The 22807-nt window shown below is 51.6% G+C and overlaps 1 protein-coding gene across 1 annotated transcript in view; it reads right to left on the bottom strand.

Moving 5' to 3' along the window:
* bicc1a (BicC family RNA binding protein 1a) overlaps positions 1–22807 on the bottom strand; it is a 58361-nt gene that overhangs the window by 5589 nt on the left and 29965 nt on the right. The window contains exons 5-15 of the mRNA XM_084470223.1: positions 18401–18583; positions 14296–14547; positions 11342–11473; positions 9260–9491; positions 5809–5964; positions 4813–5000; positions 4299–4440; positions 2332–2485; positions 1592–1751; positions 965–1004; positions 664–818 (exon numbers count right to left, since the gene is read on the bottom strand). Coding sequence (XP_084326349.1) covers positions 664–818; positions 965–1004; positions 1592–1751; positions 2332–2485; positions 4299–4440; positions 4813–5000; positions 5809–5964; positions 9260–9491; positions 11342–11473; positions 14296–14547; positions 18401–18583 — 1794 coding nt within the window. The remainder of the gene's footprint in view (positions 1–663; positions 819–964; positions 1005–1591; positions 1752–2331; positions 2486–4298; positions 4441–4812; positions 5001–5808; positions 5965–9259; positions 9492–11341; positions 11474–14295; positions 14548–18400; positions 18584–22807) is intronic.

Here is a 22807-nt window from a genome sequence, read left to right as displayed (position 1 = left end):
CACACACACACACACACACACACACACACACACACACTCCATTGGAGAGAGGAGGCTGAGAAGAGAAGCATTGGAAAAATATAGAAAGATGAATACGATACTGGCAGAAAAAATTGGCATCATTTTGATTTAGCCGTTTCCTTTCTATTGGCAGTTGGGGCATGACAGAGTACAGAACTACATCTAATACACCCATTTATAATATAGGAGAGAACTGCCTAATACAAGTGTTGAGAAAAACATTGACTCTGTGTCCCTGACAAAAAAAAATCCCAGAGAAGTCCGGTGCCTTGGCGTCATTGACCCAGGATATGAGCTCTCCTTTGGTTCCCCTTCGGAATAATTACACAAACGGTCCAACTTTTTTCAGAGATTTTTTTTTTTTTTCAGACACAGAATTGATGTAGCAGACTAGCGATTCTATCCAAAAAAAATGTGTATGAAGCAATTCCCTGCGTCCGTCCTTCAATGAGAACAAAGCTCTGAGAAGACAGCTCTGAGACGCTTTAAGCACATTTCTTACGAAGAGGGAACTGAATAACACAACACATGTACATTAAAACCAATTCATGGAAAACATAACTCATGATACGAGCGACGTCAACGTGCGAAAACCGCAACAAGGCCGCACTTCTAAGCCGGGGGGACGGGTGAGGCGCGTACCTCGAAGGTGGTGCTCATGCTGGGCTTGTAGGGCACGTGGTTGGCCCTGCGCAGCTCCTTGATGGTCTCCGCCGGCATGGACTTGGAGAAGCCCAGGCCGCTCCACGTGTTGGTGGGCGTCCGCACCTCCGTCACCACGGGCTTCTTCAACATGGCTGAGGTTACGCGCGCACACACACACACACACACACACACACACACACACAGGGGCTAAGTGACACAAGGCCTCGCCAAAAAGGGTCACAATAATGCCCTATATTTCCCCAACAATGCCCTACTTTTTTGATATGTCAGCGCTTACCTTTGGTTGCCAACAGTTTCTTCTGTTCATAGTCAAAGGCCTGTAAAGAAAGACAAATCATTTTGACATCACTGGCCCAGCTTACACAAACATTTTAAAATCCCCTTAAAACGGCTGTAAGACAGCAATGGAAAGAGGTCTGTCTAAACAGGCGGGAACATTTTAACCCACGGAGGCAGGGCGATCTACTGTAGATTGATCCAGCGGTTCTCGTCGCCAATACACTCACACTGTATCCGACATACGTGGTCTCTACGTCTACCTGAAAGAGTGTGACAGTGTGTCCGTCTGTCTGTCACAGAGACACAGACTCATACAAACAGAGAGACAGACACTGTCCCATTCCGTCTACCTGACAGGCCTCGGACGGCGTCTGTCTGTCTGTCTGTCTGTCTGTCTGTCACAGAGACACAGACACAGATAGAAACAGACAGACAGACACGGTCACCGAGCCAAAGAGTCACAGATACAAAGACACACACACACACACACACACACAGACAGTTTGTCTGTCTGTGTGTGTCTCTGTGACGGACAGACAGACGCTGTGCCCAGGTCGGGTCAGGTTGGGTCAGTCCCAGAGGGGACGGTGTGTGTGCAGGCGGGTGCCCCCCCCCCCCTCCTCACCTGCATGTTGGCGTAGGCGGCCTGGGGCGACAGCCTGATCCTGTCTCTCTCGTTCTGCTGCGCGGCCCTCTCGGCCGCCCGCTCGCTGCCCGGCGCTCTCTTGTCCGCCACGGGGCTGTCCGAGGAACTGGACTCCGTGTCCGACAGCAGGCAGTCAGAGCTGTAGCGGGAGGGGGGGAGGGGGGGGGGAGGGGAGAGGGGAGGAGGGGGGAGGGGGCGTGAGGGTGCGGTCGATGAGATACGAGCGTTGATTAGCAGTCAGGCAAGCTACTGCGTACTGGTGATATCACGGCTTGAGCCGTGATGTGGTTTGGTCCACGGCTGCTCACGCAGTTAACTTACAACTACTATAAATGAGGTTTGATCATGTCTGGGTGTCTCTCAAACATGAATAGGTGGAATTTCCATAGCTGAAGTTATGTTTTTAACATCGTTACATGTCATCTTATGAAGTCCTTTGGGACCCGTGTTCTTCGTTGTTGTTTTTGGCGCGCTTGCCACCGTCACAACTCACGTACTTATATAACTTAAAATGCATGAATAACTCCACCATGTGTATTGTGTGTATTAGCATGTATCCAGACAATATTAATGTTGTGGTTAAGTGTTGCAATGAAGTATCTGGTATAAATCATTCATCTATTAAAGAGCTTTGATTGGAAACCTTTATGTGTTTCCTAAACCTGGCAGAGATATGCCACAGGCCTGTGTTACTGTTGGCTGCTAGCGTCTCCACATACTGTAAGTGAGAGTTCTTGGTCCCCTGCAGTAGCTCCACAGCTTGCCGTTTCCCTGACGACGTCTTACAGGAAGCCAGCATCTGTTTCAGCTCATTCCCATTCGCCGAGTGGGAGGGACTTCTGGGCATGCCCACTTCGACAAACGTGTCCGAGCCTACGGGAAAAACACACAAATAAAAATGGAAAGTAACATGTTCATTCTGTCCTGTCCTGGATGCATTTAACATGTTTTCTGAGGACAGTAACATGACCGTAAAAACACGCTGGATACACAGTTCCTTAACATTTTCTGTGCATCATTCCTCATTTCTCTGTGTGTTCCCGATGCGAGCAGCTCTCTGCATTAAAGGAGTGCCTGTATGAGTCAGTGACATCCCATAATGACCCACATCACTCAAAACGTCTCAGGGTGGCAGAGGGGTTAATTAAAAACTAAATTACCGCTCTATCTTATTCTGTCAGGACCTCATGTGATTAAAATCATGTGCACGTGCGTCTCTACTGGAACATGCCTGCATGCGTGTGTGTGTGTGTGTGTGTGAGTGTGTGAGCATGCATGTGCATGTGCACGTGAGTGTGCATGTGTATTAAGAGTTCCATGTGTGCATGATGAAGTGTCTTTCATTGGGCAGCATGTGTTGCATGCAGGCTGCCAAATAATGTGATGTCAGTCAACCTAACGATGCTCCCAGGGGTGGGTCTCCCTCCCTCCCTCTCCCTCCCTCTCCCTCTCCCCCTCCCCCCCTCTCTCTGCTTCTCAATAGTACATAGCTGAGCCGCCGGCCCGGTCCAAACCCTACTCTGAGACACAGGAGGAGGTCCGGGTGTGTGAGGGAGGGAGGGAGGGCTGGAGGGAGGGAGGGGGAGAGGAAACCTGACTGGGACAAGCCGCGCTGGGGGAGAGACGCCTCGGAAAAACACGTAGGGAAAAGTGAGACGCGTGAGAGGAAAAGGTTTCAGGCAGGGGGAGGAGAAGACCGCCTGCGCAAAACGCGGGAGGAAACGGAGGCTCCTCCGCTCCCCCCCCCCCCCCCCCCCCCCCCCACCTCCTGAACCGCGGGTTCACCGGCGCGGTGAACGCGTCGCTCCGTCCACCACCGACAAACACCACGGGCACTTTTAAAACGCTAGTATCGGGGAAATATGAATGTATTCATTCAAGGAGGGTTTAGATTGTGTTTCCTCTGAGTGGGTCTGGGGTTACATATACATCTCACGCTGGGAGTTGGGGGTAGTGCAGAGTCGGCAGGTCTCTCTCCCACACTGTGAACTCTGAGCGAGGTGAAAAGTCTGAGAGCGTGTTGACTTATCCATTACTGGACGGGAAAAGCGGTCCCAGGTCGGGCCCTCGGGTCGGTGGGGGTGGACCACAGTCAGGTGTACAATAAATTCAGCGTTAGATACTGCAGCTCTCGCAGCCTGCCAGGTGGAAGGCGTGCCCGTGCCAAAGGCATTCCAACCCGTAAAGGTTATTTCAACAGGCTCGTGTTTGACTTGCAGTCAAACCGGCGCACGCGTATAAAGGTGTGACTGAAGTGTTAAAGGCCAACATCTAAGATGTTGAGCTGTGAGGGCGGAAATGAATAGTTTATCTTGGTCCAGCACTTTATTGACACTTACTGTTATATACTTTACTTTCGCATAATTATATATATATATATATACATATATATGCGTGTGTATATGTACGTATATATGTGTGTATATGTATATATATTTACTGTAGGCCTACATATTCTAGTTTTATTTATTTTTAACTATTTTGTTCTTTGTTACTCTTTTTACTCTTATCTTATACTATTTTTTATTTCATTTTATTACGTTTTTTATATTACTGCATTGTTAAGGAGAGCTTGGCACACAGAAGTTTCATTGCCAGCTATGACTGCTTTGCCTGTAAAGTTTGTGCATTTGACAACCAAATAAGTTGAGCTTGCACTGGGTGTGAAGTCACCAGGTGAGAGTACCTTCATCCTGGTTGGACTTGCTGGACAGCGGTTCTGACGGGTTGTGTCCGCTGGCCTCCTGCACCGAGTCGCACTGGGACGGACTCAGGACCGTCTCCCCTAGCGACGAGCTGGACATCCTCCCGTACACAGAGCTGGGATGCTGGGACACACACACACGCACGCACACGCACACACACATGCAGAACACACGCATGTATTGATTATTATTGTTCGATTACACAGAGTAACTGTACCACAGTCTAACTATTGAAATCATACATTTTATGTTCTGTGTGTGCAAGGACGTGCATGTGTGTGTGTGTGTGTGTGTGTGTGTGTGCGCATGCGCATCTGTTTATGAACACACACACACACACACACACACACACACACACACACACACACACACACACACACACACACACACACACACACACACACACACACACACACACTATTATAACCAGTGTTATGTGTATGTGGGAGTGATTGATGCGACGAACACAGCAGCAGCGTCACAAAAGCCGCCCACCTTGACGTGGCCGTTGAGCGAGCAGGGGCCCTTGGAGCAGTCGGGGACCCCGTTGGACTGCTTGTCTATGGGGGCCAGGCCCGGCGGCGGGGAGGGCGTGTTCTGGGTGTAGCCCTGCACCCCGGACAGCAGGATGCTGCTCAGGGTGGCCTGGGCGGCGGGGTGCAGCAGCAGCTGAGATGAGAAACCTGGAGCAGACAGGACGGGACGAGAGAGAGAGAGGAGACGGGGGATGGATGGATCAGACACCGGATTGATGACTTTATTCATCCCGAAAGCCGTAGGGACGTTTTTTTGGCATCCAGTAGCATATACATACATGCATACACGCACATATCTCACACACACGTAGAAGGACTATAGAACACCCACGGGGTACGTGAAATAAAATAAAATGAAGGGGTAAGGAGTAGAGAGCATTAGCCCGGGTATACCCATAGCTGCCTTGCGTGTGAATTAATTTCAATTTGCGGATGGATCCGATTGTTCCTCAGCGAGGGAACCAATCACAGAACGGGGGGGGGGGGGGGGGGGGGGAGCAAGACGATGATGACGTCTATAGTCTCTGTTTGTTTATATCTATGGATCCAACATGGCAGCAGACGAGAAGTAACCAGGGAAAAAACTACGGGAATACATTAGAAGTCTGTATGTATGATGCATAGTATTTGGAAAGTAGTGTGTATTATGGGTACATCGAGTAAGATCTATCAAAGTGCCTTTTAGGTAATCACGTAGAACACACCGACTGACTGCAGATCGTTAGGATTTCTGTAAAGTCCTTATTATTTTGCGTGGTCTGAGACACTTCACGCCTTTTCCTAATAACCCGGCTCTTGAATATCAAATAAAATCCGTAAAAACAGTACATCTCAGGTTCGTTTCATCCTCCCGTGAACTAATGGGCTTATCGGGTGTCATTTCAAAGTAAGAGCCCTGAGTCTGGGCTGTGGTGTGTGTGTGTGGGGGGGGGGGGGGAGGGAGAGAGCAGTGCACCTTGGGAGCTGGTGAGGGAGCTGGGCCACAGCGAGGCGGCGCTGCCGGGCGTGCTGGCCGACTGCAGGGGGCCCATGGAGGAGTTGAGGCCGTTGAGCACCGAGTTAGGAGCGGCCGATGAGCTCATGGAATGGCTGACCGCCGCGCCCAGCAGACCTGAGGGGGGGCCAGCGGGGAGAAGAGAGATGAGCCACACACAACCTCCACGAGACATGAACACACAACCTCCACTACACACTACACATTAACACACAACCTCCACTACACATGACCACACACTCCTCCACGAGACATGAACACACAACCTCCACGACGCATGAACACACAACCTCCACCAGGCATGAATACACACAACCTCCACTACACATGACCACACACAACCTCCACGAGGCATGAACACACACAACATCCACTACACATGAACACACACAACCTCCACTACACATGAATACACACTCCTCCACGAGACATGAACACACAATCCTCCACTACACATGAACACACACTCCTCCACTACACATGAACACACTCCTCCACTACACATGAATACACACTCCTCCAGTACACATGAACACACTCCTCCACTACACACTACACATGAACACACTCCTCCACTACACATGAACACACACTCCTCCAGTACACATGAACACACTCCTCCACTACACACTACACATGAACACACTCCTCCACTACACACTACACATTAACACACTCCTCCACTACACATCAACACACACTCCCAGAGACATAAAAATAATCAAACCAAGTGCCATGCCAGTGCCTGAATGCACAGGATCGTATCGACATCAACCAGAGTATCAGTGAGAGGTGGAATAATAAAACGTTTTCCCCCACCCCCTGGAAAATTCCCAAAGCCGCCGCCGGTGCAAGGGCACACACTCTCTGCTGCCTAGCGAGCCCCGGCCCGGCGGTGCTATCGGGTGCAGAGAACACAAACAAGTTGGAAACAGAGGAGACGAAGGGGTGAGTACGTCTGTGGCTTTAACAAGGGGCTAGTTTGGCTCCAGGAATAAAGGCGAAAAAAGGGATTCTTCCTGGCAGCGGGAGCCTGTAATCGGTGTAAGAAAAGCATGTAGCAATTACTACTCCGATCCAGGAAGTGGCGGAGCACGGCCGAGCCGACGGCCCGCGGGCTAGCGATAGCCACGCCCTATTAGCCCGGTGCCCCGAACGTAGACGACACCGGTTATTTTATTGTTAAAAGTACCTATATTCAATGAGTGTAATGCTACGCGCTTAACAGTCTAGTTTCACACTCAAAGTGCGAACCCCCAATATTGGGCGTTGGAGAAAGCAGTGGAGAAAGACATTGGCCAATGTCTGCGACACAACAATCTGAAAGCCCAGGCGAACACGCTTCTTAGGGGAACGCCGTCCGTTGGCTCCGTTTACTTGACCCGTCACAGACCTGCCCTGGAACCGGCAAGTGTGCGCGTGGCCTCATTTCTGTCCGTCTCCCGGTGACACGCCGCGAGGACTGCGCAATTTAACTAGTTTCGAGGACGGACACAGGGTCGCCGGTCGCTTCTCCGCGTCACACACACACACACCCATCGCGGTGTTCGCCGTGTTGTTAGTGACGGCTCGCAGCGGCCGCGGTCCTGACCCCTCACACACAATGAGCTAGTTGTCCCCAGGGCTGCAGGAGTGTAGTTAGAGCCACACGGACAGGGGCCAGCGTTACCAAACCAAAACTAGAACTTTAAAAAACAACATGAGATTAAATGAGATGAGTCCGTGATTGACAGTGAGTGTGTATCCCCAGAGCACAACACTGGGCCTCTGTGCCGGGCTGGCCGGCCGCCTTGTGTGTGCGGTTAGGCTGACGGACCAACAAACTCCCACACATTCTCCCCCCCCCCCCCCCCCGTTTGGGTTTCTCACTCCCCCCCCGCTGTGATTCAATTCAAGATGCGTCTGTAGCCCGTGGGGAAGGGATCGTTGATGTTTTTATCCTCTGATAGTCAGGCCGTAGTGCGTCCAGTGTCGCAGTAAGATCAGGTTTGTGGACCACTCCCGCTCTGAAGCCTTTAACACGACCGCACTGCTGCTGCTGCTGCTGCTGGTGTCTCGATTCGCTGACGGTGATTAATGGGGAAAAGACCGCGACGTATTACCTTGGACGTTTCTTGGGCATTTCATTATGTGGTTCCATTGACATGAATACACGGTGTAGGTCAGTTATGTACAGCGCACCGCAAAGATCACTGAAGGTCTTTCCACGTGCATGGCAGTAAAGCACTTAAAGGGGCAGTGTGCTGATTTGACATATTGAGCCTGTACAGTTTGGGTGGTGGGAAAGCGTTTTCTAAATTACGTTTCTTTCACCTTCCAATATCATCCGTTTTAATTACGTTCAGTTTCAACGGGTGCCACCAAATGATCATCAATCTCACCGTCTCTCCCATTCCAGCCAATTGATTTGTCATAGTTGTCCCTTCCGTCGCAGTAGGGGGCAGTAGCTTAGACCATCTAGCCTTGGCCATGAACTGTTCCCCCCCATGTAAATGGTATGGCCCAACTGGATTGTTCCACTTGGGACTAATTGGTTTGCTTATTTACGGGGTGTCTCATTTTGTGTTGGGGGGGTGGGGGGGGAGGTAGGTGCTGGCTTGTTGTGAGGCCAGTACTTGGAACCACATGTTGTTATGCTAAATGGTGCCATATTTGTGCTAGGACTAGACTATATTGCTAACGGCTTTTCCTTTTTGAAAACATTCATTCGTATTTTGGAACCGTCGATTTATTTTTGTTTATTTCTTTTTTGGGGTCTGTTTTTGAAGTGAATAAAACTCTCTTCGCTCTTTTTTTGGAATTGCCCCTGGTTTTTGCCCACACACTCTCCTGTCCAGTGAGTCCGGATCCGGAATACGTGGGGTGACCGCGGCGGTTCCCCCCCACACACACACACACACTAAATGACACTTAAGAGGTTTGTTTGTTCCAGAATCATACAGCCAATAGACCTCTGGAGAATAAGTCCCGCCTCCGAGGCTCCTGGTTCCCTCGGTCAAACGTCTACGGGGAAATAACATGTGGGTTTATGAATGAGCGTACATAAAAAAACTCTGTAGGTGGCGGAGAAGTAAAAGCTGCGTACCGTTTTGAACTACACACTTTTCCATCTAGTTTCGACTGGCTTTTTGGATTGTCGGTGCCGTTAAAGTGGCATTAATAAACGTTTACTACTTTAACGGCACCGACAATCCAAAAACACAGTCGAACCTAGATGGAAAAGTGTGTAGTTCAAAACGGTACGCAGCTTTTACTCCTTCTGCCACCTACAGAGTTTGTTATGTACGATCGTTCGTTCATGTTAAACCCACACGTTATTTCCCCCGTAGACATTTGACCAAGGGAACCGGGAGCCTTCGGAGGCGGGACTTATCCTCCAGAGGCCAATGGAACAAAACCGACGCGAAATTACCCAGAGTGCTTAGCCCCAGGCCAGCTGAGGTGAGGATGTCCAGGCCCACGGGGCAGATGATGGAGGGGCCGTTGCCGTTGGAGGAGGAGGAGGAGGAGGACACGGAAGAGGGGGACACGGCCATGGACGTGGCGGAGCAAGAGGACACGCCGCTGTTCTCCAGGCCCAGGAGAAACTTCCGGGCTTCGTACATGTTCCCGGCGTTCCTCTCCACACTCTTGACGATGACCGACTGCGACGTGGACAGACGGGGGGGGGGGGAGACACACGGGGAGAAAGGGGAGCCGTGATTATTGGAGGAGAGGAAAACTGGTGTTCATGTGCAAGAGGAGGAACACACTGAGGAGGGTGAGGGTGAGGGGAGGGGAGGGGGGGTGAGGGGGAAAAGGGGGAAAAAGAGCGACGGGTTGAATAAATGTTTTGGTGCATCGACAGGCCAGGAGTGGAAGAATGGAAGGGATTCAAGCGCGGGGAGCGAGGGAGATGGGAGTTGTTTGGAATGGCAGAACACTAAAGGCAAGGCACACAAAGACAGGACGATAAGAAAAGGGATTTCTTGATCCAGCGAGGAACAGATCGCATCGCTCAATGATTACACTGAAATGATCCCCCGGTTGCCCAACTCCAGATGCAAACATGAACTCTACGAAGGATTAGGACTGAACCCCCAGCTCACCAAAAAAAAGCAGTTTCTCGTGTATTTCCAGCTTACCTAAACTCACTGTTGAAATGTATTTTTTTTTTTAGAAATAAAACCGTAACAAAAACCATACCCAGGTCTTTGCACCCTGACAGTGTGCCAGGCCTTGGCCCAAATGTTTCCCAGGCCCTCCCTCTCTCTCTCTCTCCCCCTCTCTGTACATCTATCTCCCTCCCCTCTCCCCCCCCCCACCCCCCACACTACCGTCCTGAGCAGCGGCAGAAACATCGGAAAAAAAAAAAAAATCTCCCGGATTACTGCTGTCACCTCGTTAAAATGTGTCCGTGGCAGCTTTTAGGAAGAGATCCGGGCGGGTCCAGCTTTTACCCTGGCGTGGCTTCACCAGTGCACTGCTGGATCTGGTGTCCGGCGCCAGCTAGGAGGAGGGGCTCGGTACGCTGGCACCTTATTTATTATTAGTTGGAGCTACTCTCCAACCCCCCGATTCAACCAAATCAAGAAATAGATTCAACCCATATGACAAGGTCCCTGAACGCCCGTGATCTTACAGCTCTGCTCTCGTTGGTGAAAGTGGACGGAGGTGTATCGTGATATCGCTGTGAAGCCTTGCGTCGTATATTCTACATACTTCTGACAAATAAATGTCACGTGATACTGACGCATTAACTGTCTGTGTCAATACCCTGTGAGACTGCAGCCCGGAGGTCTACAGAATCAGACGCCTTCAGCAGCCCAACCGCAACAGATGGAAAAGAGAGCGAGAGAGCGAGTGGCTGAGTGGGAGGGTGAGTGGGTGAGTGGGAGAGTGAGTGGGTGAGTGGGTGAGACAGTGAGTGAGTGAGACAGTGAGAGAGTGAGTGAGACAGTGAGAGAGTGAGTGAGTGAGCGAGAAAGTGAGTGAGTGAGAGAGTGGGTGAGACAGTGAGAGAGTGAGACAGTGAGAGAGTGAGTGAGTGAGCGAGACAGTGAGTCAGTGAGTGGGTGCGTGCATGTGTGCATGCTTGAGTGAGTGAGACAGAGAGTGAGTGAGTGAGACAGTGAGAGAGTGAGTGAGTGAGTGAGACAGTGAGTGAGTGAGACAGTGAGTGAGACAGTGAGTGAGTGAGACAGTGACAGTGAGTGAGACAGTGAGTGAGTGAGACAGGGAGTGAGACAGAGAGTGAGACAGTGGGTGAGACAGTGAGTGAGACAGAGAGTGAGACAGAGAGTGAGACATAAAGTGAGACCGTGAGTGAGACAGTGAGTGAGACAGAGAGTGAGACAGAGAGTGAGACAGTGGGTGAGACAGTGAGTGAGACAGAGAGTGAGACATAAAGTGAGACCGTGAGTGAGACAGAGAGTGAGACAGAGAGTGAGACGGGGAGTGGGACAGAGAGTGAGACGGATAGTGAGACAGAGAGTGAGACAGAGAGTGAGCGTACCTTGCTGGGCTGTTTGGGTTTGGGCTTGATGCTGATGAAGACGTCCAGCTGCTCCATCAGGGCCGTGATGCACTGCGGCTCCACCTCGATGTCCTCCTTGATGTCAAACATCAACACCAGGGGCAGGCAGCCCTGGATGGACACACACACACACACACACACACACACACACACACACACAGGAGACACACACACACACACACACACACACACACACACACACACACAGGAGACACACACACACACACACACACACACACACACACACAGGAGACACACAGGAGACACACACACACACACACACACACACACACACAGGAGACACACACACACACACACACACAGAGGAGAGACACACACACACACACACACACACACACACACACACAGAGGAGACACACACACACACACACACACACACACAGAGGAGACACACACACACACACACACACACAGGAGAGACAAGACACACACACACCCACACACACACACACACACACACACACACACACACACACACACGAGAAACAAGACACACACACAAAATAAATACAATAGTCTGAGAGTGTGGACACATTCACACAGTACATCAGTAGTAAATCAGTTGTACTGCACTATTTGCAAACCTTCACACACTGCTCAGTGTGCATAATAGACTTAAAGATTTACACAGAAACACACACAGTCGGTGCAGAGAGGGGCCTGGGAAATTCCTCCCAGAGCAATCTGTTCTGTATGATCACAACCGCAAGCACCACAAACATCTGTATTTCGGGCAGACTCCCGGAAAGCAATACGATTGTGATTGTGTGTGTGTGTGTGTGTGTGTGTGTGTGTGTGTGTGTGTGTGTGTGTGTGTGTGTGTCTGTGTGTAATTAGCAGGGTATATGCCAGACTGGTACTGACTGGGTCCGGAGATTGGGGGTCTAATCTACATTCAGTTGACAGCGAGACAGAGGGAGGGAGGGAGGGGAGGGAGGGAGAATACTTTGCTGTGTGAGCAGTAGTGTTTACTCTCCTCACGTCAGACTTTTCACTAAACCTTCACCAACCCTCTCCCATCAAACCCCCCCCCCCCCCCCCCCCCCAAAAAACCGCTACCCTGCCCTCCAGCACATCAGCCTCACGCACTAAAACCCACACTCTCCCTCTCTTTTTTTTCATGTTCTCTGCATGTTCTTCTCGCTGCGAAATCACGGCCCCTGTTTTTTTTTTAAGGTTTCCTTCCCGTACAGATATTTGCCCCCCCCCCTCAAGCCCCTTCTTGTGTGTCCATCTTCCAGAGCAGAACCGTTCTGTTTACTAAATCGACTCCACGCCGCCGCCTGTCTGAACGCTCTTCCCGGGGGCCAAGCCGCAGCGCCGCTGCCGCAGACAAAGAGAAGACAGGCCTAACAAAATTTACTTACGCCGGCAGTACGGACGGACGGGGGCCCCCGGAGCCCGGACCAGAGCCGTGTTTATAGCCGTCCTGTTCCCCGGGCCCCTGGGCCCCCGGCCTCAGCAGAAAGCACACGATGGCCAACCGTGATTAAGCGGTCATCGGTTTTAAAATTTCTTTTTTTTTTTTACACATCTCTGAAAAACCACAAACGCTTGATTATAATTTAGTCCTCTAGATGGGAGGAGGAGGAGGGGGGGTGGGGGGGGTGGGTGGGGGGGGTAGGGAAATTGCCGCACCAGCAATTAAAGAAAAAAAAATAGGCATCCAGAAAATCCATATGGGAGGTCCTTCCCAAAACAAGCAGCAGCAGCAGCGGCAGCTCGGCAGTAAAACCTTAAAATGCAAAATAAATCTATACGAGGAATAAAGCAGAGACCGCAACGACCGTTTGACCGCGATCTGTCCGATCCATCGGACAGCGGGCGGGGGATGTGATACTCAACCACCCCCCCCCCCCCCCCACCCCCCCACCCACCGGGCTCCAACAACAATAATAAGAAGACACATCCATGTGGCGACCGGACACACACACACACACACACACACACACACACACACACACACACACACGATCGTATCCGATCCGACATGGCGGCGTTCCGTTCCGTCAGTGGAACCTCGCCTCTCGTCGGTCAAGGCCGTGGAGAAACCTTGGAAGGCGGCGGTCGCTGGTTAGCTTCCCCCCCCCCCCCCACCAAAAAAAAAAAGCAAGCCACGGCTAACTGCTTCGCATGCCACGCCATCAATCGTGCATTCCGCGCTGACGTTAGCATAACAATAGAGCCATTAGGGCCGCCGTGCTCGGGCCCCCGGCTCCGCTGGATGTGGCGGATAAGTTACCCCTGGTTTACTTCTTACTGCTGGTGGTGGTGGAGCGCGGTCTGGGAGCCAATAGCCATCCTCACCCCGCCGGCCGCAAAACCCAAATGAGCCCTTATCGCTAGGCTAATGCCGTCCGCCCAAAAAGGGACGGCCGTAAACAAAACCACCCTTTTTTTTTTTCTTCCGTTTTCCACACACGCACACACACGGGTGCGGGCGTGCGTGAGCGCACACAAGTGTTGGAACAGACGCACATGCATGCACATACGCACATGCATGCACATACATGCGCACACACATACACATGAACCTGCGCGAGCGAGCACGCACACACACACACACCCGCATGAACCCGCACACCCGATGCACGCACACCAACCTGCGCATGCACAGACCCACACGCAACCACCCACATGCACACACACACACACACACACACACACACACAGACACACAGACACACTCTCAAACCCACAAACACCTACACACACGCACACCCACACATGCAGCGACACAAACACCCACACAAACCTAGACACATAAGAACCCAAATACACACACACACACACACACTCCCCCCCCCACCACACACACACACACACACACACTCACACTCCCCCCCACCCCCCCACACACACACTCCCCCCCCCCACACACTCCCCCCCCCACACACACGGGGGGTACCTACCATGAGGTACTGGCGGGCCAGGCACACGGCCTCGATGGTGCCCTGGATGTAGACGGTGGACTTCTTCTGGGGGCTGTTGGGGTCGGGGAAGTGGATCTGGGCGCCGGTCCTCTGGATGATGTGCTTGATGTTGCTGCCGTTGCGGCCCATCATGAAGAGGTGGTGCTGGGGCGCGATGTCCAGGTGCGTGCTCACCGAGATGGCGCTGGCCAGGCTGCCGGCCAGGTGCTCCAGCAGCAGAGCGGTACCCCTCTGAGGGGTGGGGGGAGGAGGCGCGGGGGGGGGGGGCGGGGAAGCAATGGAGATGCATGATGTTAGTACGTATAGTAGGGGTGTAACGATACACTAAAGTCACGGTTCGGTGCGTACCTCGGTTTTTAAGTCACGGTTCGCGGTATGTTTTTTTCGGTACAGGCGGTTTTTATTATTTTATTTTTTTATTAAACAATTGGATTTTGATTTGATTTATTAAATTGTATCAAACAAATGGCTAACACACAAAAGACATCAAATACACTTGAGGATAAACACACAATAAAGTCCAGGACTTATTTCCATTGTGGTCCTCAACACAAAACATCAGGACAAGGACAAGACGAGACACTCACAGAGTGTGTGATAATCAATAAAACATCGCAAAACCTCCCTGTGACTTCAGCTCAAAAGTTTAAAAAAAAAATAAAGAAAGTTTGACTATTTGTGATTTTCTTGCCGCGGCTAGGTGAAGTTAAAGGCCCCGGCGCTACGAAACAGTTGTTGATAGACGGGCTCTCCACAAAGAGTTGCACAATGCATTCAGGCAGGGTTTTTATAAGCCTTAGCTGTCACTCAACCCGGACGTTTTGACAGCGCCATTGAAATGGTTTGAATGGTTTCTGTGGAGGCAACAGCACGGCCATGTGCCTCAGTCTAAATGCGCTCCGGGTCAACAATAGAAGTCGACTGCATCCAGGGGAAAAAAACCGCCGAAACTTGGCCGTGCCAATCGGACATGCCGTCAACAATAACAACACGGAATTACGCATTACACCTCCTCGGTCCTCATTGTCCGTTAAGGGAACAATCCGTTACCAGGTCTCCTTGACAACGGCGTCGGTGTTATTTAACCCCTGGTGTGAACGCGGCCTCAAACCACACGGCACACCTCGCCGGTGCCTCTGCGAAGGAAACCCGCGGTGGGACGGCACATGGCAGCCGCCGCCGCCGCTGCCGCGACTCCTCGTGAGGAGTTGGATACCCAGCGGTAACGCGACGTGCCAGCGGCGGTTTTGACAATCCTCAAGGTTCTGCACGGTGCCTGTGCCAACACCGCACGACACGCCGCGCATATTATTCCTGCAATCCCCCTGCACCTCTTCCTGCTCCTCAACGACCCTTTGGACCGGCAGTGAACCCTGGGCCCCCACCCCCACCCCCCCCCCCGCCCCTGCCGCCGCCCGATTCCTCCCAGCACACAAAACCAAAGTCATGCATTATGTGTACGGACGCACACATTCTGCACACTCACACACACGCACGTGCGTGCACTTACACAAACCGACTTGGGCGTACGATGCCAACCCACGCACGTACTACTACACTTTTGCATTCACAAATACCGACACGAAGAGGGAGGGGGGGGGGGAAGGGGGGGAAATGGCGTTCTGCGGAGACGGTAACACGGGCACATTAAAAACAATCTTAAAACACATGGTTTGTTTTTTGAACGGGGCTGTGCAGTTGTGAGGGCCGGGCCCCGTTGCATGCGAGCGTTTAGGAGTTGTAGTCGAAGGAATGCATGGCCAGGGCCGGGCTCCAGGGCTCCACTGTGTTTAAATCACCACTGTGCTCCAGACTCCAGAGGACAGGCCAGACTGTGTGTGTGTGTGTGTGTGTGTGTGTGTGTGTGTGTGCTTTTCTCTCCGCGCGCACAAAATGTGCAAGTGTGCACTTCTGCAGGCATAGGGGGGCAAGGTAGAGCGAGAGACTTTTGTTTATACTACTTTACCCCGAGAGAGAGAGAGAGAGAGAGTAGGGGGAGAGAGAGAGAGAGAGAGAGAGAGAGAGAGAGAGAGAGAGAGAGAGAGGGGGAGCGAGAGCGGGAGAGAGAGAGAGAAAGAGAGAGGGGGAGCGAGAACGAGAGAGAGAGAGAGAAAGAGAGAGGGGGAGTGAGAGCGAGAGAAAGCGAGAGAGGGGGAGCAAGAGAGAGAGAGAAAGAGAGAGGGGGAGTGAGAGCGAGAGAGGGGGAGCAAGAGAGAGAGAGAAAGAGAGAGAAAGGGGGGAGAGAGAGAGAGAGAGAGAGAGAGAGAGAGAGAGAGAGAGAGAGAGAGAGGGGGAGCAAGATAGAGAGAGCGACAGAGAGAAAGGGGGAGAGAGAGAGAAAGAGAAAGGGGAGACAGAGAGAGAAAGGGAGAGAGAGAGAGAAAGAGAGAGGGGGAGTGAGAGTGAGAGAGAAAGAGAGAAAGGGGAGAAAGGGGAGAGAGAGACAGAGAGAGAGAGAGAGAGAGAGAGCCAGAGCCAGAGCGAGGGGGAGAGGACCAGTGCTATGTTAAGATCACTGCACAGTATATGGTTTTCATTTTTTTTTTTTTTCTCTTCTCCTTCCCCCCGGTTTCCTTTTAGGGAGTTCACAGCGATAGTCGTGCAGTCAGCGGCGACCGCACGTCTCTCAGCGCCCTCCAGCCCTGCCGGTGCCAGAAGGAATGAAACGTGCTGTGGTGGGAGGCTGGGCCGGGCCGGGCCGTGGCGGGCCGGGGCGCGTGGGTGGGGCCCTGATGGACTCCGGGACCGTTGGTGGGCCATGCAGTGCGAAGAGTCGGAGCAAACCATTACAATAGATTTGTTTTTTGGGGTTTCTCGTTGGGGTGGAAGACGACGTGCACGTTGAGGAAACCGTAACAGAGGCTCGTAATAAAACCGAAACACACACACACACAAACACTTTTTGTGTGTGTAAATCTGTGGTGTGTGTGTGTGTGCGTAAATCTGTGGTGTGCGTGTGTGTGTAAATGCGTGCGTGCGTGTGTGCGTGTGTGTGCGTGCGTGCGTCGAGCCCATACCTCTCTAAACCCGCGGTCTCCCTGACGACCATCTTTATGTATCAATGCCAGACCATAAACTGAACATGGGGCCCCGGTAATCATTCACAGAGCCGTTCACGCGCTGGGATTAATGAACAATTCAAAGTCAACAGGTTTCAACATGGAAACCACTGTCAGAAGGTGTTACCTCTCCTCAGACTTTGACCTGAAATCACGGCCCCAAAAAAACAAAACAAGAACTTTATATTGATTGCAAAAAAAAAAAAAAAAAAAAATCAAACATCAAAAAAACATTTCGGGCAAAAGCGATTCCTAGTGGAAAACACCCGCAGCTGTCAGACGCGGGGTCACGCACGCGGCTGTGTAGGTGTCTCCCGGACGGAGACAGAGACAGAGATAGAGATAGAGATAGAGACGGAGATAGAGACAGAGATAGAGATAGAGATAGAGACAGAGACAGAGACAGAGATAGAGACAGAGATAGAGACAGAGATAGAGACAGAGACAGAGAGAGAGACAGAGATAGAGACGGAGATAGAGATAGAGACAGAGATAGAGACATAGATAGAGACGGAGATAGAGACAGAGATAGAGATAGAGACAGAGACGGAGATAGAGACAGAGACGGAGATAGAGACGGAGATAGAGATAGAGATAGAGACTGAGATAGAGACAGAGACAGAGATAGAGACAGAGATAGAGACAGAGATAGAGACTGAGATAGAGACAGAGATGGAGACAGAGATAGAGACAGATAGAGATAGAGACAGAGACAGAGACGGAGATAGAGACAGAGACGGAGATAGAGATAGAGATAGAGACGGAGATAGAGACTGAGATAGAGACAGAGACAGAGATAGAGACAGAGACAGAGATAGAGATAGAGACAGAGACGGAGATAGAGATAGAGACGGAGATAGAGATAGATAGAGATAGAGACAAAGACAGAGATAGAGACGGAGATAGAGATAGAGATAGAGATAGAGACAAAGACAGAGACAGAGACAGAGACGGAGATGGAGATGGAGATGGAGATGGAGACAGAGACGTAGACAGAGACAGAGACGGAGAGACGGCCCTCTCACCTTGACGGCCGTGGTGTTGTTCTGGGAGCCGCGCACCACGCCGGAGGCCCCGTAGAGACGGGTGGGCGGTTTGAAGGAGATGCTGAGGTTGTACGTCTGGGAGATGTGCTGCACGCTGGGCGAGCTGGGGTCGGGCTGCACGATGGCGGGCAGCTCGAAGGAGAGGACCAGGGGCAGCAGCTCCTGAGGGGGGGGGGACGAGAAAAAACACGATCCGATCAGGGGACGGACGGACGGACGGACGGACAGACGGACAGACGGAGGGAGGGTGGGAAGGAGGGAGGGACTTTAAGGGTTGATTATGGTCCCCACGTTCACACAACGCAATGACGCCCGCAGACGCTCTTCGCCGCGGCCGTGAACCTTTACGGTCCTGCGTCGGGCGTCTTCGTGAGCGGACACGATCACAGCCCCTCACGGCCGCGTCGCCTCGACGGAAAGGTTACGTTTTTTTGGGGGGGGGAGAGGCGCTACGTCAGTTCCCCTCGCGGTGGACGCAAGGAGGGGTCCGCGAGGACGTAACGGGGTCCGTAACCCCCCCTCGCGTTGCGTGAACGCGGGACCATAATCGGGCCCTGACGGAGGAAAGGACGGACAGCAGCAGGGCAGAGAGGCAGTCAAAAAAAAGGGGGGCTCGGGACAATCGACGATAAAAGTGGCACGACAATTAAGGGGAATGTGCCGTGCTTGTGGAACTTGTGATGTTGATGATGACGATTTAATTGACCGTTCACACAGAGGCACGGGATAGGCCAAACACAGGCGTCGCTCGTAACACTAATGACGGGTCTGCCGCTTTTATGCGCAGACCTGTATAAATAGACCGTTGACCGACCCTGGCAGTGGCTGCGATGCGTCAGCGTCTCGAGATCCGTATTCAGAGAGAGGCCAAGACCGGCCTGTTCCCTTTTCTTTAAATCGGTGTTATCCACGTCGTAGATCACAGACCCTCGAGTGAACACAACTCAAATTAAATCGGTGGAGAAATGTAGTACGTTGTAGAGTGCTCTTCATCCAGATCAACCGCAGCTCCCCCTTGGACTTGGGGTTAGTTTTCAGCCCAGTCTTTTGCCCTCTCCAATGTCGGCTGCGACGTAAACCAAAGTAAACCAAACTAATGAAGATACGTCTACCACCCGTACCCAGGTACACACGGAGGACCCATTATGAGTGTCATGAGCGACACCTGTGTTTGTCCTTCGCTGACACTGACACACACACACAAAAAAAAAAGTAAAACCAGCGATAACACCCCCACCGTTCCCTCCCCCCTCTCCTTCATGGCCGAGACGGAGTTCCCTGAGCGCTGCGTGTGTGTGGTATGAGGCCCCGGGGGCAGACTACAGTAGCGTCTATGTGTCCTATTGTGAGAGCCCATGAGTAACACCACTCACACCCCGGAGTAGAAACATGTCAAGACGTGCAGACGGGAGAAGGGAGGTGGGGCAGACGAGAAGTGAAGGCGTAGAAGAGTATCCACACACACACGCACACACACACAGACACACACACACAGGCACAGCAGGGAGTGGCAGAAGTTGGCGTGGTGTGCGCGCCATCAGTTAGTTTGAATTACTCCGGCGGTTGCAATCGATATGAGGTCATTCCCCCCGCGGGACGACGGACACGCCCCTCTGTCGCTGACGACAATCACGGTGGATCTGAGCCCTTGCTTTCTGGCGTGTGGCTGGTCTGTTGTTGCAAGCACAGCCAATTAGGGACGGGACCGATTGTCGCCGACCGCCTTTGCGCTGGACGTCATACGTCGTCGCAGTGCTCGTGATAAAAAACGTGGTGGTGGTAAAGAACTAATCAGACAAAGAGCATCAGCTTACTAAAATCAGCTCGAGTAGTTTGTCACTGAATTCACTTTAACACGATGGATGTGGTAGCGGGGGTGATATGTTATGTACACGTGACGGGGTAAGTCACCCATGATAACACCACGCACAAACAGAGCGCACACGCACACACACACACACACACACACAGGGCCTCGGGCCACAAGGGTTTTTGGCCGCCAGTGAAGGGCAGGCAGCGCAAGGCATGAATTGCTCCGACCAAAGAAATGCTTCTCTGATCAGTCCCACATGTGCTCGGCCTTACATTTAGAGCTCCTCTCAGCCTTTGCACTCTGAGGGCTCCAGAAATGTAGGTCAGCACTGGGGATAATGCGGGGAAGAAGGACAAGCGGAATAGCCTGCATTTAAAGCTCTGAACGAAGAATGGAGAGCGCAGTTAGGGCTGACATTCCTTCCTATCAACATCGAGGTTCAGATCTTTGGTTCGTGCTGTAAAAGCCCCAGTAAGAACACGGGCAAAATATAACAGAGGAAAGCAGGGCCACCTCAGCGCTAAGCTACAACGGAACCAATCACAGGAGCCAATCATCAGAGCTCGACATCGACCGAGCATACAGAAGCGTCAGAACACAACAATGACGGAACCAATCACAGGCCGTCAGAACTCGACAACTACTGACCAATCACAGGCCAGCATAGCTCAACAACATGGACCAATCACAGGAAAGAGGCTGGGCTCTAGTCTTCCCTTATAGAGATGGGCCATCCTCAAAGGATCAGTATAGACTGAGTATAGAGATTTGCTGACATCTGCACTAGGGCATGGGGATAAGCCAAAACCAAGCACTAGGGCTGAACGATTTGGAGAAATAATCTAATTGTGATTATTTTTTATCAATATTGCGATTGCGATTTAACATGCGATTTTTTAAATGTATCCTTATGTTCCTTATGTTCTGTATTATTCACTGACAAGGCCATAAATCATTCTGTAGTATGACCAACACAACATTGGAAGCAGTCAACGTATAAACTGCTCTTCCCTTTAGGCCAGGCCGATGTGTTGAGATGAATTGATATTATAACATCTTTATTTAACTATTGAAATGTAAAATTAAATGATCTCCAGCAGTCAGTTACAATGGTTACACAAATCGCCCCCCCCCCCCCAAAGATCTAAATGAAAAAAAAAGAAAGTTTTTAGTTTTTTTTATTTCAGCCTTTGCGATTTGCACATCGCGTTCTATTTACATCGCGATTTCGATTTGAATTTGAATTCGATTAATCGTTCAGCCCTACCAAGGAGCTCTGATTCATGGAGCTCTATGGGGGGGGGGGGGGGGGGGGATGCAGTGTGGAGCCCACCCAGGACATGCCACCCACTCTGGGTGACACATGTTCAGTTAGAGCAAGACAATGTTAAGGTTTCATGTAGTACTCCTTTATACACACACAGTGACACTACAAAGCAGAACACATCATCTCTCCACAGTGGAATCGACTCCAGATCTCCAGCGGTAGAAGCTCATTTGTTTGACAGTGGTTAGAGATATTTCCAAAGTATGCAGAGGGACTAACAAACATTTAACTACAGGATGAGGTTCCCACATTGTTCCTCCATGTACCAATACTTCAGCCGTTCTCAGATTTTGACAAGTATTTCCTGTCACGATGGATCCACCAAGTCTTTAAAACATGGGGAAATCATTTGGAGCATCATTTGTGCATAGTTATAGTACACACTTTTATGCTTTCAAGAGTCATTACTAGGATGACTCCATCGTTATCTAAATATAGGCCTCACGCTCTCCGCTCGGCGGGGGCAAACCAGTTCCATCTTATTCTGCTTGGAAGTCGATTTGACGAAAGCGCATTTGGTTCCATCGCAGGGAACCAGATGTGGTGCAGAGCACGCGAGGACAGCCTTGCTCAGCGCCCCCCCCCCTCCCCTCCGACCCGCCTGCCCGGCCGCCGCTTCCCCCCCCCCCCCCCCCCCCCGCCCCCCGTGTTTGGATAAGACGTCGGCGGCGATCGTAGCCCAGAGTGTTGTGTTCCCCCCCCCCCCCCAACCCCCACAAGACCCGGCCACCTGCATCTGCAGCGGTGCATGCTGGGCCTCTCCCCAAGAACAACACTCTGGTGACCTGTGGGCCCGGGCCGAGCCAGCGTCTGGAGATGGATGCACGGTTGGCGTGAAGGAGGAGGGTGGCACGCTGCTGACTGCGTCGGAGAGAGAGAGTGTGTGAGTTCAGTTCGGTACTGATGACTGCAGGGGCGGCTTGATGGATAGGTTGTAGGGTGGGCCGGGGTGATTGTGCCGCTGGATTTGTATATATATTTTTTTCCACGATGAGGTAGCGTATTGATCTCCCATCCGCGCAAATGTGTGTGAATCATTCATTTTCTTCAGGAGAACAGACAGTTTGTATCAGACTGGATCAAGTATGAAGCAACACGCAAAGAATGGACCCGGTTTAAAAAAAAAAATAAAACAAGCATAAGGGGCTTCCTGGCAGTGGAGGTTAAAAGTCCTGGCGAAGAATAACACCAGTCTCCAGTGAATGACCGGGCTCAGCGCTGGCGTGTGTGGGTGTGTGTCTGCAGA

Source organism: Micromesistius poutassou (genome assembly GCF_964030765.1).
Source record: "Micromesistius poutassou genome assembly, chromosome: 7".
NCBI classification, from domain to species: Eukaryota; Metazoa; Chordata; class Actinopteri; order Gadiformes; family Gadidae; genus Micromesistius; species Micromesistius poutassou.
The sequence above is the reverse complement of the archived record's forward strand: the minus strand, read 5'-3'. Positions and strand labels throughout refer to the sequence as shown.